Source organism: Dermacentor albipictus, chromosome 4 (assembly GCF_038994185.2).
Source record: "Dermacentor albipictus isolate Rhodes 1998 colony chromosome 4, USDA_Dalb.pri_finalv2, whole genome shotgun sequence".
NCBI lineage: Eukaryota > Metazoa > Arthropoda > Arachnida > Ixodida > Ixodidae > Dermacentor > Dermacentor albipictus.
Window position 1 is genome coordinate 116,417,972 of NC_091824.1, and position 13,259 is coordinate 116,431,230.

At 47.7% G+C, this 13,259-nt stretch overlaps 1 protein-coding gene across 1 annotated transcript; it reads right to left on the bottom strand.

Annotated features, from left to right (window-relative positions):
* Positions 1-4,030: 4,030 nt before the first annotated feature.
* Positions 4,031-12,489, bottom strand: LOC135914671 (uncharacterized). The gene is made up of 2 exons (XM_065447606.1): positions 11,075-12,489; positions 4,031-5,278 (listed from the first exon to the last, which is right to left on the bottom strand). The coding sequence occupies exons 1-2, from the start codon at positions 12,383-12,385 to the stop codon at positions 4,664-4,666; spliced, it is 1,926 nt and encodes a 641-aa protein (XP_065303678.1). The 5' UTR covers positions 12,386-12,489; the 3' UTR covers positions 4,031-4,663.
* Between the last annotated feature and the right edge of the window lie 770 nt (positions 12,490-13,259).

Sequence of the window (13,259 nt, forward strand, 5' to 3'; positions counted from 1 at the left end):
GTTGAGCACTAGTTCGTGTTCGATGAAGGCCGTCCCGCGCTTAACCAAGGTGCACACCCTCACATCCCTCCCCATGCATTCGTAGGGGGGACGGCACGTCCCATAGCCCGGGAACTGGGCCCGGTCGAACGGTTCTTGCAAGGCAAGCACGACAGGAAGTTTGTTATTCGAAAGCGTTTTCATGTATTGCACCATCGTTGCTTTCTTGTTTTTGAAGCCCCTGCAGTTCCAATGCCAGACTATGTGTCTGTTGTCGGACTTCCGGGACACAGCCATGATTGTTATGCTGAGGTGTTTGGGGACACAACTGTCGGTGCGTCCCTCCCGCCCCGGTGCATGTGGTGTTGGCGTTGTTGCCGCTCGTGAGGATGCAGGTACGTTTACCGCTTGTGACGACGGTACCACAACGGTACCCCGGCCGTTCCGGGCAGGGATAGTGATGTCGCTGTTGCTGCAGGTGCATCGTCCCGCATTCCAGATCTTCATTCGCTTATTCATGGCAACGAGTTGGGAGTTAACTGCTGCGTACTGAGCGTTCCGTCCCGCGTCGGATTCGCTCAGCTTTGTCAGGAGTATGTCACACATTCGCTCCGCCTTGTTCGTCAATTTGATCACCATCTATTCGATCGCGGCTATCTTCCTAGCTCCTGACCTGGGTCTCTTCAGAGCATGTGCGTGGTCCACAGCGCCTTCCGTACGTGGCGCATCGCTTATGCCTTTGCGCTTGGAGCCCGCTGTCGCGGGCGGTTCTTCTTCACCATGTCACATGTCCATCTGCCCTACCTCGCCTCCTGTCGCGTTCGCATATCGCCTCGCTCGGCGGCCTCGCTGGAGGTGAAGGGGAATATCCTCTCATGCCCTTCAAGATTTGGTTCAGCGTCTGCTGTAGCTCGTCGATTTTTCCCGCTCATTGTTCGTTCTGCTTTCTCGCCCTGCCCAGCCCTTCTCGAAGTTCCTTATTCTCTCGCTCCATTTTCTCCATCCTCGCCGCCAGGAGGCCGTCGGGGGCTCCCCTCGTGCTGCCATAGAGGGGGGAGCTCCCTACAGAATATCCATTTCTTCCCGCGACTACGTCGGACAAGGTGACCTTCCGCGGCCCTGCCTGTATCTCGCCAAGTGTGGCCCGCTCGCAGTCTGGCAGGGGGCGGTTTCGGCTTCAATTGTGGTTTCCACTCCGACTCCGGCTTCTACTTCTGCTCTTACCTCTGTTACGACTTCGGCTACATCTTCTTCTCGGCGAGAGAGATACGATCTAGAGGGACTTTGGCCTTTTTCCTCCGCCATACAGTAACCCGATGGTGATGGGGTCCGGTGAGGGGTCGTCTTTCCTTCTTGCAATGTGCGTTCCCTTTCTTCTCTGCTTCTCGCTCGCCACCTTCTCTCCTTTACTATGTGCGGCAACTTGTCGTTTGCCTTACACATTCGGTAGGGGTCGGCTGTGAGGTGCGCCTCGCCGCAGGTCACGCACTTGGGCGTCCACTCGTGTTCGATGATTGGGTTCTTCGACACGCAGGTCGGGCATAGCTTGACCTCCAGTCTTGGGCACACGTCAGGTGGGTGGCCGAGCCTGCCGCACTCCTTGCAATAGTCCATCTGTTTCCGATACAACGATGCTCTTATCATGATGCTATTGAAGTAAGCCCATCTCTGTTTCCCTCGGACACCAATATAACGGTGGTGGTACTGCCAAGCCGCTTGGCGTATGTTATGTTGGCGTATGGTTTTTGGAGTTCACCAGCGCATGCATGAGCTGGTCTTGCGTATACTTCAGGGGAATGTTGCGGATAATCCGTTTTACCATTTGCTCAGCCACCGAAACATACGCGTTGGTATCGTGCCTCTTTCCGTTGGTCGTCAAAACTTTGATCTTAGCGATTTTCGTCGCAGTTCTCTCGTCCGGTGTGCTTATCACCACGACGTTTTGCATGGGACTGGGACAGATAGTTGTCATCTCGTGGTCTCCCACTACCACATCTTTGCGTATCGCCTCGTCGCGACTCTTTCCGCATGTGTTCTTTATATTCATCCCGTATATCGGTCAAACAATTATCTTAATATCGTCCCTGTGTATTCGGGGCATCCTACTTGCTCGTAGAACTTTGCTCTCTATGCTTCGGCCTCCTAGGCGCATCGGGCTTCGCGAGCGGGTGTCGTCCTTTCCCGCAATCTCGTTAGCGTTCGTGCGGTTCCCTCTTCTGTGTGTAACTTCGATCCAACCGTCTGCAACGCATTCACTGTCTTTTGCAAAGGAAATGCGTTTTGCGTCATTGGGTCCATTGTCTAGGGTTTCCCCAGTTCCTGCCTCGTCTATGTACATTTCGGTGCAATATCGTTCAATCCTCGAGTCCAACAAAGGATGCTCCAGGCCAAACCTTCGTTAGGCTTGGGCGCACTCACACGGGACTCCAGCGATTTAAGTGCGGTAAGAAGTCGCAAAGTTCACGCTCACCCAGAAAATTGGTATCCCTGGGTTCACGATGACTTGCTCTTTCCGATTACATGTCGCTTTCGTGTGTAAGATTTTAAAAACCGGCGGAAATACTCATGAATCAACGGAGTCGATGAGAGAAGCGTCCGGTCTCACTGCCGACTTCTTCCCCCAAAGTTAATGAAGACAGAGTTAATTCTAGTACACGAACAAGCGACCTTCAGTGGAAGTCGAACCCTTGTGCTTATGTGGAAGTCAGACCCACGACCTTCGGAATTAAGGCAAATTAATCCACCGTTTCTCAGTGTAGAGTTAAGGCACTCGAATCCACGAACTTTGATGGAAGTCGCACCCTTAACCTTTGGTGGATGTCGAACCCAGGACCTTTGGTGTTAACTAGAACAATGAAGGCAGTTAACGTAGTGTCACATAAGGCATTATTGTTCCCTCCCACGATCTTTGGTGGAAGAAAACAATAAGCAGCAACAACGCATTCGAGTGAGAATGTCAATTCAATTAATGTTTCTTGAGCGCACAGGCTTTCCCCTTCACCCTCTGCCGTAGGCTAAAGTGGGCGTCAATATTTTTAATTGCCGCTTTACTGAATAACCCAAATACTTTGCAGTACGTGTAACTTTAATCACTGAACATTAAATTTTCAATTCTGTGCCTCCAGTGCAGAAGGCTCCTGCATCGTACAGCACTCATGTCGCCGCATTCGCGTGCGTTTTGTCGTCGCCTGAAGGAGATTCGGTGCACTGCTTCACCACAACGGTGAAAAGGCAACTGGCATGTATTTCAAGAAGCTCGAAGCTACTAACATTTAACAGTGCTAATGAGACCAAGATACTACTATGATCAAACTCCAAATAAGATCACATGATCGTGTAGACAACCACGGCTGAATTAACAAAGCTTTTTATTGTTCCCAAGTGTTCCCTGCTTTGACAGGTAGCGTTCGCTTATAGTACGTGCAAAATTAGGATTGGTTTATTTTCTTACGAACGAATCGTGTGCAAAAGCAAACGCTAGCCAACATTTATGTTGAACACATCAACAGAGGACACTAGCCAATGGCAAAGAACCGTTACGAACGGAAGCCTTTGCGAATTCGGCCCTTGAAATGTTAAAGCCCCCCTTATCGCATGACACTTTTTAAGCAAAACACAAGTATTGAAGCGAGCTAAACTATTTTATGTGAATTCATATTGAAAAAGACTGCTCAAGAAAAAACTGATAAATACGTTCAACGATATCAACAAGCTATTGCAGACCATAGTCATAAAACGCCTTTATTCAGAACGTGCTCGTGTTATCTTGATAACGCAAAGGTGCTGATCAGAGTCAGAAATGCGCTCCTCCTGGCTTAAAGTGCATATGCGTTTCCCGGCAGTGTAAGCCGCACAGCAATTGTAAATGATTGTTCAATGCTGTAGAGCACTAGAAGCTACTGTTCAAGCTTTAAGAATAGCATAAATGTGTGTATGGCTATTAAACAAGGTCCTCCACAAAAGGGCACTATTGTCTTCCCACAAGAGGAATATCTTACCAGCTACAACCAGGAATTGTTCAGGTAATATAGTGACACGTAAACAGCCGTCATACCCAAACAAAACCAACAGCACGTTTATAAATATGCTGGAAATGAGGCCAAGACTTACAAATGTGCAGTTTTATGGACCGAAGTGAACGTAAGGCAACGCGGTGTATTTGAAGACCACATAACAGAGCACTTCCCGAACAGCACTAGGTGTCGAAAGATTCGGCACTGAAGAGCAGCCCACTAAACACGTTTCAATCCACAGAAATCTGTACAACAAACAACAAAGAGTCTGTAACACGCCAATGAAGCGATTTCTATTGACAGCACTAATATTATCTATGTTCACCAACTACGCTAAAACAAGAGCCATTATTTTTAAAAACTGCTGGGCGAGAAAATAAATTACGCAGAAAAACTCACGAAGCAGAAAAAACATTTCGGACGATCGCGATCCTTCACGCTTGTTCCATAGCACAATAAAAAATCTTGGCAAATTAAGCACGAAGAAAATGTTTCGCGAGCGATGAAGACATCTAAATGCAAAATAAGGCACTGCGAAATGGAAATCGAGATCACTGTTCGTGCGCGTTGTTCTCAAACTGCACCGTAGCACATCAATAAGCCCGATTCGCGTTGTTGCCTCGTTGTTGTCTCGTAGTTCCACAGGTGCTAGAGGACACACGGCACGTCACTCATTGCCGCGATTTCTCGCAGGCTTCGATTGCGTTCCGCATCGGTGTCCCCGCACAGTCGAAAGCCTTGAAGAACTCGTCGAAGCTCCGCATCAGCGCCGACGCACTCACTCCGCTCCCATAGGAACCCCTTGGGAGACAAACGTGGTGCACAAAGAACAGCATGAAGAACACCTGGCTGGCCGACAAGCTATGGTAGCCGAATACAGGGGCCCGGTCGTGCCAGCTGGGTGTGGCATAGGCGCGGACCGCGGCTGACAGCGAAAAAATTGGGTACTTCAGTTCAGTGTTCACAACACCTCCACTTTGTCGTCGAAGGCAATGCAGGTGCGCTACCAGCCCTTCCCAGCTGTCGGTTTCCTGTTCTGCGTAGTCAAAAATCTTGTCCCACAAGGCGTCGGCGAGCATGACGCCCAGCACGGCCGCGTTGATGACACCTGCGCCGTCGGCTAAGCTGCGTCTTCCTCTGGCGTTCTCGTTGATGAAACTGAGGAGCGCGTAGACGCTCGACGCGACGGCGATCTGGTTGCCGTATCTCACGAGGAATGCGCGATAAAAGTCGACGCGAGGTCTGTACAACCCAGAGAGACCCCGCCGAGCGTTGGTGCTGCTTACCTGAAATAAGAATGCATCGTTTCAGTTGCACGTAGGCAGCCAGCTTGACCCGCAAAACCAGGAAAACAATATAAGCGTTTCACGTGTCATACGTATGAGTTGATTACAGCTCAGTGCGAGTAAGCATGTCTCGAAATTATTGAATCAACACCCAGTGTTTTCTGTCCTGGTTACCGTTATTGTATCATATACAGGCACTCTATATTCCATTCCCTATGGCGCCACTAAGTCGACAAAAAAATAGTGATTTGGCTGATGTTTAGGCAGAGCGTTCGCTCCTACTTCCTCGTTGCTTCGATATCTATCCGGGACATCTCGGGGCGATTCAGACGCGGCCGACAATATAGGATCAGACAACAACGGCTTCTTCTGTGAAGGAATTGAAAACACAATCAATGACCATTGAGTGCAGGCAATCAGGCTACACCACAGAGTCACGGCAAAAGATGGCAATATCACTCCGCGATCGTGGGGCTCAGCACTGCGTGGAAGCAGGCTGCCACTGAAGATCTGTGGCTCACGGTATGCACTATTGCTTTGTGGTCGGTCTACACTTGCAACAATTATGCTCAATTAACTTCACTCTCGCGTTACTCAATATCCTCGCAAAAGCTCAAGCTAAGCTGATTACACCCTCAAAGTAGATGATGCACTACGTCACTGTTTACGACCCACCTGGCGGCACTGACGTTATATACATTGACAAGTACAGAACTGAAACATCCGAGTAAAGGCAATAGAACGCACTAGGCAATCCTTTTTAAGAATGAAGGAGCAGCAACGAAATGGGTGCGACAAATAAATGGCAGTAGCAAACTGCGCTAAGAGTACCTCCAGTCCCATGCCCCCTTTCGCACGACCTACCAATCTAAGTTATGTTTTGATAGACCCTTGCATTACAGATTGCATTATCCTCGTTGTGTCATGGTGACAGACACTTCCACTATACTATTCTACATATAAACACTCATTCTGGGTACGTTTAAAGGTTCGCACAGGTTACCGGCTCACTGTCATTCTGTTGATGTGCCACCTTTGTGGTTAAATATTACACCCCTGTCAAGCGAGCAACTTAATTGCACTTACGGGGAGTGCACTTAGGTACCTTAAGTGACACGTTAGGTTACGCGGTGCTAAACGAAAAAAACAGAGCGCACTCGCTGTAAAAAAAAAAGATAATGTCGACAGGCTAAAAGCGCGTTTTATGCGAAGCATATTACGAGGGCTCAACCCAGCTCCTCAGGCGCGGCGGTGACCATGAAATCACGTGACACCGTGACGTCACGACAGAGGAGAAGTGGCTTTGGCTCAACGCTTGCAAGACGGGCTGGGTGGGAATCGAACCAGGGTCTCCGGAGTGTGGGACGGAGACGCTACCACTGAGCCACGAGTACAACGCTTCAAAGCGGTACAAAAGCGCCTCTAGTGAATGCGGTGTTGCCTTAGAAACGCGCTGTTTCTAAGGCGTGCGTCTCTTGCTCAGGCGCACATTTCGTTGCCGCGCCGAACGCTGCTTTGCTCGACGCTCACCGCGTCCAATGCGGGGCGCGTAGTCGCTGCCCTGTAGCCCATTGTCTTACACACGACCTACTGGAACTCCAGACCTGCACAGATATCCGGCTTCTATGGGAGCAGCTTGCGCCCACTTTCGTTCAACCGACTGCCGTAGGTGGCGCTTTTATAACCTGTTCGTCTGCTACGCGGTGGGCGGTTGTGCGGCGTTGTAAGTAGTACGGCAGCTGTGGTGTTGCGACGAACTGCTTCTCTAGTTAATGATTTTTGCTAACACAGTGACAGAGATGTCACAAGGCTTTGATCGGTAACTTGGCTCCAAAAGTTGACTCCCCGAACCTAAAGAATGTCGGAGCGTGTAGTCCGCTGCTCTCTAAAATAGCGTTAAACAGCCGCTCCCACTGCCTTTTTCAAGGAGATTATTATAAATCCCATTGTGATAGAGTTCGCAACGTACCCAACAGTTTCATTGTACACGTTGTAAAATTCGCGTCTGCGCTCTTTAGAAACTTGAAGCCACCGTAATGTTCGACGACAGAACGATTACCACTCATTTTAACTCTTAAATGTTGTCCGTGAATGCGTCACGAGCTCAAAAAGTGAATTACGCACACAGCTTCACTGCGTACGTATCTTCAGCACCACCGTTATGCTGCCGCCGTACTACGCGGAAAAGCTAGCTTTAGAGTTTGAAAAGAGTTCCGTGACACGATTTTTAAGGCCTGCACTGCAGCACGTTTTAAAGCACTGGGATCGCTTAATTTTTTGCAAGCTTTCTACTGAGCTAGACATCCAACGATATTAAAAACAAGATATGCTCACCTTCCCTTGAAACAGAATCGATCAGACTGTTGCACATATCGGGTGGAGGACTTACTAGTGAATACTTTTACTGTACTTTTACCAGATCATCTTCCTTTCACTACGGCACACAGCAGTAAATCCTAATGTCATCTACGACATTAGGCTCTCTGTAATCAACTAAAGAAAGCTAGATTATCTATGAATCTTTTTAAACAATTTTTTTCAGTCTCTTAAGGAGGCTAGGAAAGGGAAATTTATGCCGTTGATCTAGCATTGCAGCGGCCACCTATGCTCGTTGTTTACATTTCTTGCACCGCTCATCCTCTTCTAGTTTCACTATTCAAACGCAAAGCATTCGCAAATATGTCTTCTTTTGTATATTTGTGAATTTATTCATTTACCGCCAAAATAAGCGCTTTGTACCTGCCGAAATAGCAAGACAAGCGCTGAACAGATCGCAGAAGCAGACGACAGTGAACAGGTTATGACTAGCGCCACTCTGCTCGTACGTTCTTTCCCTAGCGGCAAAAGGGGCGAACTAGACCAGGCGTGCTGGAGGAGGGAGATCTGTGCAGGTCTGTAGTTCAGTAGGTCGTGGTCTTACACCCCTTCGCGGGTCGACGGGAACGCTGTCGCGTTCCACTCTTGAAGGCGAAGAAGTAATGCATGAGTTGTTTCTTCGTCTAGCCGAACCAAATATAGCCAAGCAACAGCAGTTCACCAGGCTAAACAGTGGTTCAACAACTAAAATAAAGGCTAGTATGCTTCGCATCCTGGGCTTAACCTTACCTAAGCCACAGCCATTTTTTTAAAGATGTAGATTGCAACGAACTTTTTAAAATGATTGTTTTACGTTGCGTTATCAATAAAAACAAACTTAATATTTTTTTTCAACAGATGAAAACGAGATTTTTTTTTTATTATAAGAACATTGCAAGTCAACCCCTGTTAAGACGAGTGGAGTGAAGTGCACTCTTCTGGGAGTGACACTCCACTTGAGACGTTTTGATTTGGCAAAGTGCACTTAAACCGAGTGAACACTTTCCGTAAGCGCACTTAACTTGCCCGCTTGACAGGGGTTATTAGTATGACTGTGACCAGTAAAGTTGGCTGCTACGTGGCTTTGTGCGGATGTCACGGCGGACAGGCTAAAGAGAAATAAGACCAGCAGGCTTCCGCTTCCGTACGTAGGTTCGAAGTGGGCAGACTAAACAAGGTATTTCTCCCACCTACGCACGATGCAAACTACCTGGATGTTCAAACCGCCAGCGATAATGAAGCGATATTCGGTCACATGAAAAGAGGCGAATTATTTGTGACGCTTTAGGCACGCGGACGAAGATGGGGCAAGCGTGTGGACACCCAGTATTGCGATAATGTAAATTCCGGAGAACATGCAAGCGGATAATATTCGGGAAGTTTACTCTTTTGCACAATTTATTGCGCTCGTGAACGACATTTGCATATTCTGTTCACTTAAAAGCGGTTTTTCGACTTTCTTCTTAATTATAAAAGATTGCGTTTCATAATTCTTGGTGTTACCTATAATGCGATAAGTTACACCTATCTGGTGAACAAGATGAGGTTATAACTCAACTTCTTTAGCTGGCAGTGAATTGCTCTTGTAGAGCGGTTGACACGTTTCTGTATGATAGTTGGCCCTACGTTGCAAGTACGTACAGGGCGAGATGATCAAGAGAGAGCAAGGAGCGATGCCGTGCTTGTTTGTAGTAGGTCCGAATCAGTCATTGGGTTACTTTTTTGAAACCTAAGCAATTACGAGAAACGTTTCCTATCTGATTTACTTTTCCGAGGTGTTCGAGCGTAATTATACATGACGTTAAGCAGACACCGGGTTGCTAGGTTACAACTGCTTCTCGCAGTGAATTGAACGGGTTTGCCTCTGCGGAATGGCAATAAAAGATGTTGCTGCCACCGCTCTTTATCGGTAATCGGTAATAAGCGGTAATTAAATCATCGCCTCCAGTAAAAACTCACTGTCCTACTACATTATGTCTTCAATGTAATGCATAGTAGCATACCGGCCGCGAAGGGAGAAACGAGAACATATTACTGCGCATGTTTGCCCCGCTTATTACAATGCGTCATCGACCTTCAGGTGCAAAGATGGAGTGACTCCTCCCTGTGAACACGGTCAGGCAATATAGACCAGTTACCACCAACACCAAGTAAGGGAAACGACAAAAAAGACAGTCATCATTAAGGTGTAGCCATGTGTCATGACAATTACCCAGACAAGAAGATTCGCACGGATCCTGTATTTCAACGAAACCAGCGTGTTCGCATCTTGAGCTTGCTACAGGTAAAGCAAGTGTACGCAAGTGTAAAGCAAGTGTACGCCGCTACGACAGGGAAGCCTGGGATTCAGCTAGAGGTCAAATTTGTTGTATGTGCCATTTTAATCAGTGGCAGAAGTAACACTGCACGGAAGTATATCTGAAGCCAGTAAAATTAGTTCATAAAACTTACAAGTTAACCTGAACGCAGTGCATGAAACAAGTGTGCTGTCATAGTACGCATACCCATATTCATGTGCATTAAGCACCGTACTCAGCAAGTGCAGCTTCAAAACATACCAACGAGGTAGGTGAGACTGCAGACAACATATGAAAGCTGACAGAACAACATCCAACGCAATCGTTCTTCACCCTCACTCATGGTAAAGCACCAGTAAGTCAACAAAGCGTAGACGAAGAACTTGCTGCTAAAAACCATACAGAGCGGCTGACAAGTCGTTTTCGAGAAGTGGAATCTTTCGTAAAAAAAGAAATCCTACAAAAGTACAATAGCTGTAAACTTCCTTAAAGATCAAGAAAATTAAGCAATATGTTTTTTACCAGTCTTTTTTAGTAATTAATACAACTTTCGACTATCAACTTTATTGCTTCGAGCGGGAGGGAAAAATGAAAGACCGGTACTAGCTTGCCTCTCGGCAAACATGCAAGAATAACAGATATGGATAGAGATGGTAACGCAATCCGAGCGAAATTTCGCGAACGTTGTTGATTTATTCATGCAAACGCGCATCAAATGGACTATCGAGCGAAAAAGCCGGCGGCTGTCTTCTGGAAAAGCGAAAAACGGCACCTAAATTACCTTTGGCTGCGACGAATCATCGCCTCCAGTAAAAGCTCACGGTCCGACTACATTATGTCATCAATGTAATGCATAGTAGCATACCGGCCGCGAAGGGACAAACGAGAACATTTTACTGCGCATGTTTGCCCCGCTTATTACAATGCGTCATCGACCTTCAGGTGCTAAGATGGAGTGACGGTTTTTGCAATCACCTATATATATGTTCTTCGTTTTAATAAAAATTTAGCTGAGAGTTAGCGCTCGTCCTGTCTGCTCCTTTCGGTGTCCCTGTTACACTTCACGCTAGAAGCCAAAATCATGGAGTTATACGATTGGACGCTGCCCCTGCTCTATTAGGTACACAATAATATCGCTACTCACCTGATAATAAAAGCACCGAATTTCAAACTTATTCTCGAAGTAGTTCTCGCTTATGGAGGGGAGATAGCGCTTGTAGGGGGCAGTCAGGTTTTCAGGTAAAAGAATATGAATGCTTCGCACCACACTCCGCACCGCGTTGGCGTCCAGGTGCGCAGAGAAGAAAACTTGGGCGTCCGCAATCACGGCTTCAGAGATCTTGTTAAACATTTCCAGCACAACCTGGTCACGGTCTGGGCTAGTCATCTGCTGCGTTGCCAACACATGCCAGAGTGGAAACAGTGCCATGGTCTGACCTTCACAAAATGCCGCGTGATGCGCTAGGCTCGCCGCCTGCCGAATTTCGTCGTCAAACGTGGCCAGCGTCGAGTGTATGGCGAAGTACAGTAGCGCGGCTGCTTGAACGACGATGTTTTTTTCCGTCAATATGCTTAGGACTGCCGCGACGTCGGGAGGGTTTTTGATGGCAATCACTGGGAATGCGCTCAAAATGTCTTGCCACGTAGCTATGCCCTCCTTTGGAAACTGTTCGCCTAAGTGCGGCATCGGGACGATGGAGTGCCCATCATGAGAATTCTTGCGGGCCCTGCGGAATCGGCGAATTAGACTAAGCACGTCTGCCTGTGTAGCGTTTATGCCAGCGTGTCTCCTGGCAGCTTCGAACATGGCATGTCCGGCACTTGACGCGTCTAAATCGATATATGGCGCCGGCTGAAAGCTTATGACGTAGGTGGCTTCATTCTTCTCGAGTGATGATCTGTGGTACGTGTAAAACACGCTGAAAATTTCGTACCTGAAGTGTAGCAGACCGACAAGCTTGATCAGGTCCACGTTGCGCGGGGCGTTCGTAGATTTTCCCGACCAGCGGCGAAAGAGGTCGATGACGGCTTCCACTGCGTGCTCGGCAGTGAACAGGTTTTTGACGCCTGCGAAGAGGCAGCTCTTGTGGTTCACCCAAATTATATCGCTGACCGGTGAGCGCAGTTTGGCCTGCAGAGTAGGGTGAACCACGAGCGATGTGAAAGCTTGAACCGCAATCGCGCTTCGGTCCACTCCACTCTTTTTGTAGCAGGCATAACTGAGAATGTCAGTGCACGGATCGTTTGACAGGTTGGCCAGCGTCAGTATCGTCTCCGCGGCGTCGGGGCAGCAGAATGGCGGGACTTCTGGCAATTCGCCGTTGGAGCTTGTCAACTCGTTCATCAAGATCCACACGAGTGCCACCAATCCGGAAAGAAGTAGTGTCGCGAGCAGAACGACAAGCGCCACGACAGCGCGAGGGCCAGAGCTGCTCGGCGCCTCGTTGTTGGGCATTTGCTGCGAGAAGCGTCTTCCGATAGTCAGCAGGTTCGCCGCGGGACACCCGTGCAACGCTCCGGCTTCTTCTTCTCTGGCCCGTGCCACGTGCCATACGACATGACCGCGAGCCGCGCCACAACCAGGCAATCAGAACCAATTGGTGAAGAAGTTGTACATGTAGATCCTTGGCATATACTGGCACGTACTCACTCTGGCGGATTGGTTGAGAACCGGGTAGATCGAAGCAGGATGTCAGATAAGAGTGAGAAATTTTATTACTGGTTAAGTTGGAATCGAAACATAGAGCATGGAGCGCCTGCATGATTTTGAAAATATGAAAATTTTATTTTAACCAACACAATAAAAATATTCAAATTCAAATACGGTGAAATTAAAGAAGGCTTAAAAATATTGTCTTGAAAGTTTAAGTCTCATTTATCCTAAAGGAAAACCTTGGACGGCAAAATTCACCTTCCCGTCACTGTGCCCAAGTGTAGAGGCACGCAAAGATAGTACATTCTGAAGAGTTAAATCCAATCCAAGAATAGCGGAGTGGTGTTCGTAGGGTTCGTTTTATTGAACAAACACCATGATATTTACTCGCACTTTAGTTCATACCGTTCCCGAAGTCTATTGTTCGTGAGAATTGCTTTTCATTGCATGACCACTTTCATTTACAGCAGCTTCTCTTTCAGGATTTGCGGAAACGCTCTTACGAACCGTAGTCGCGAACGAGAACGTGAACTTACAAGTTTGTTTGCTTTTTGACGTGAAACGTCTTTCATTTCGGTCAGTCTAGACAGTCGCTTGCTAAAAACCGTATGCAACGTTATTTTCAGTAACGACATGTAACGAAATCATGTCATGCTAATATCATTTACATGTTTGC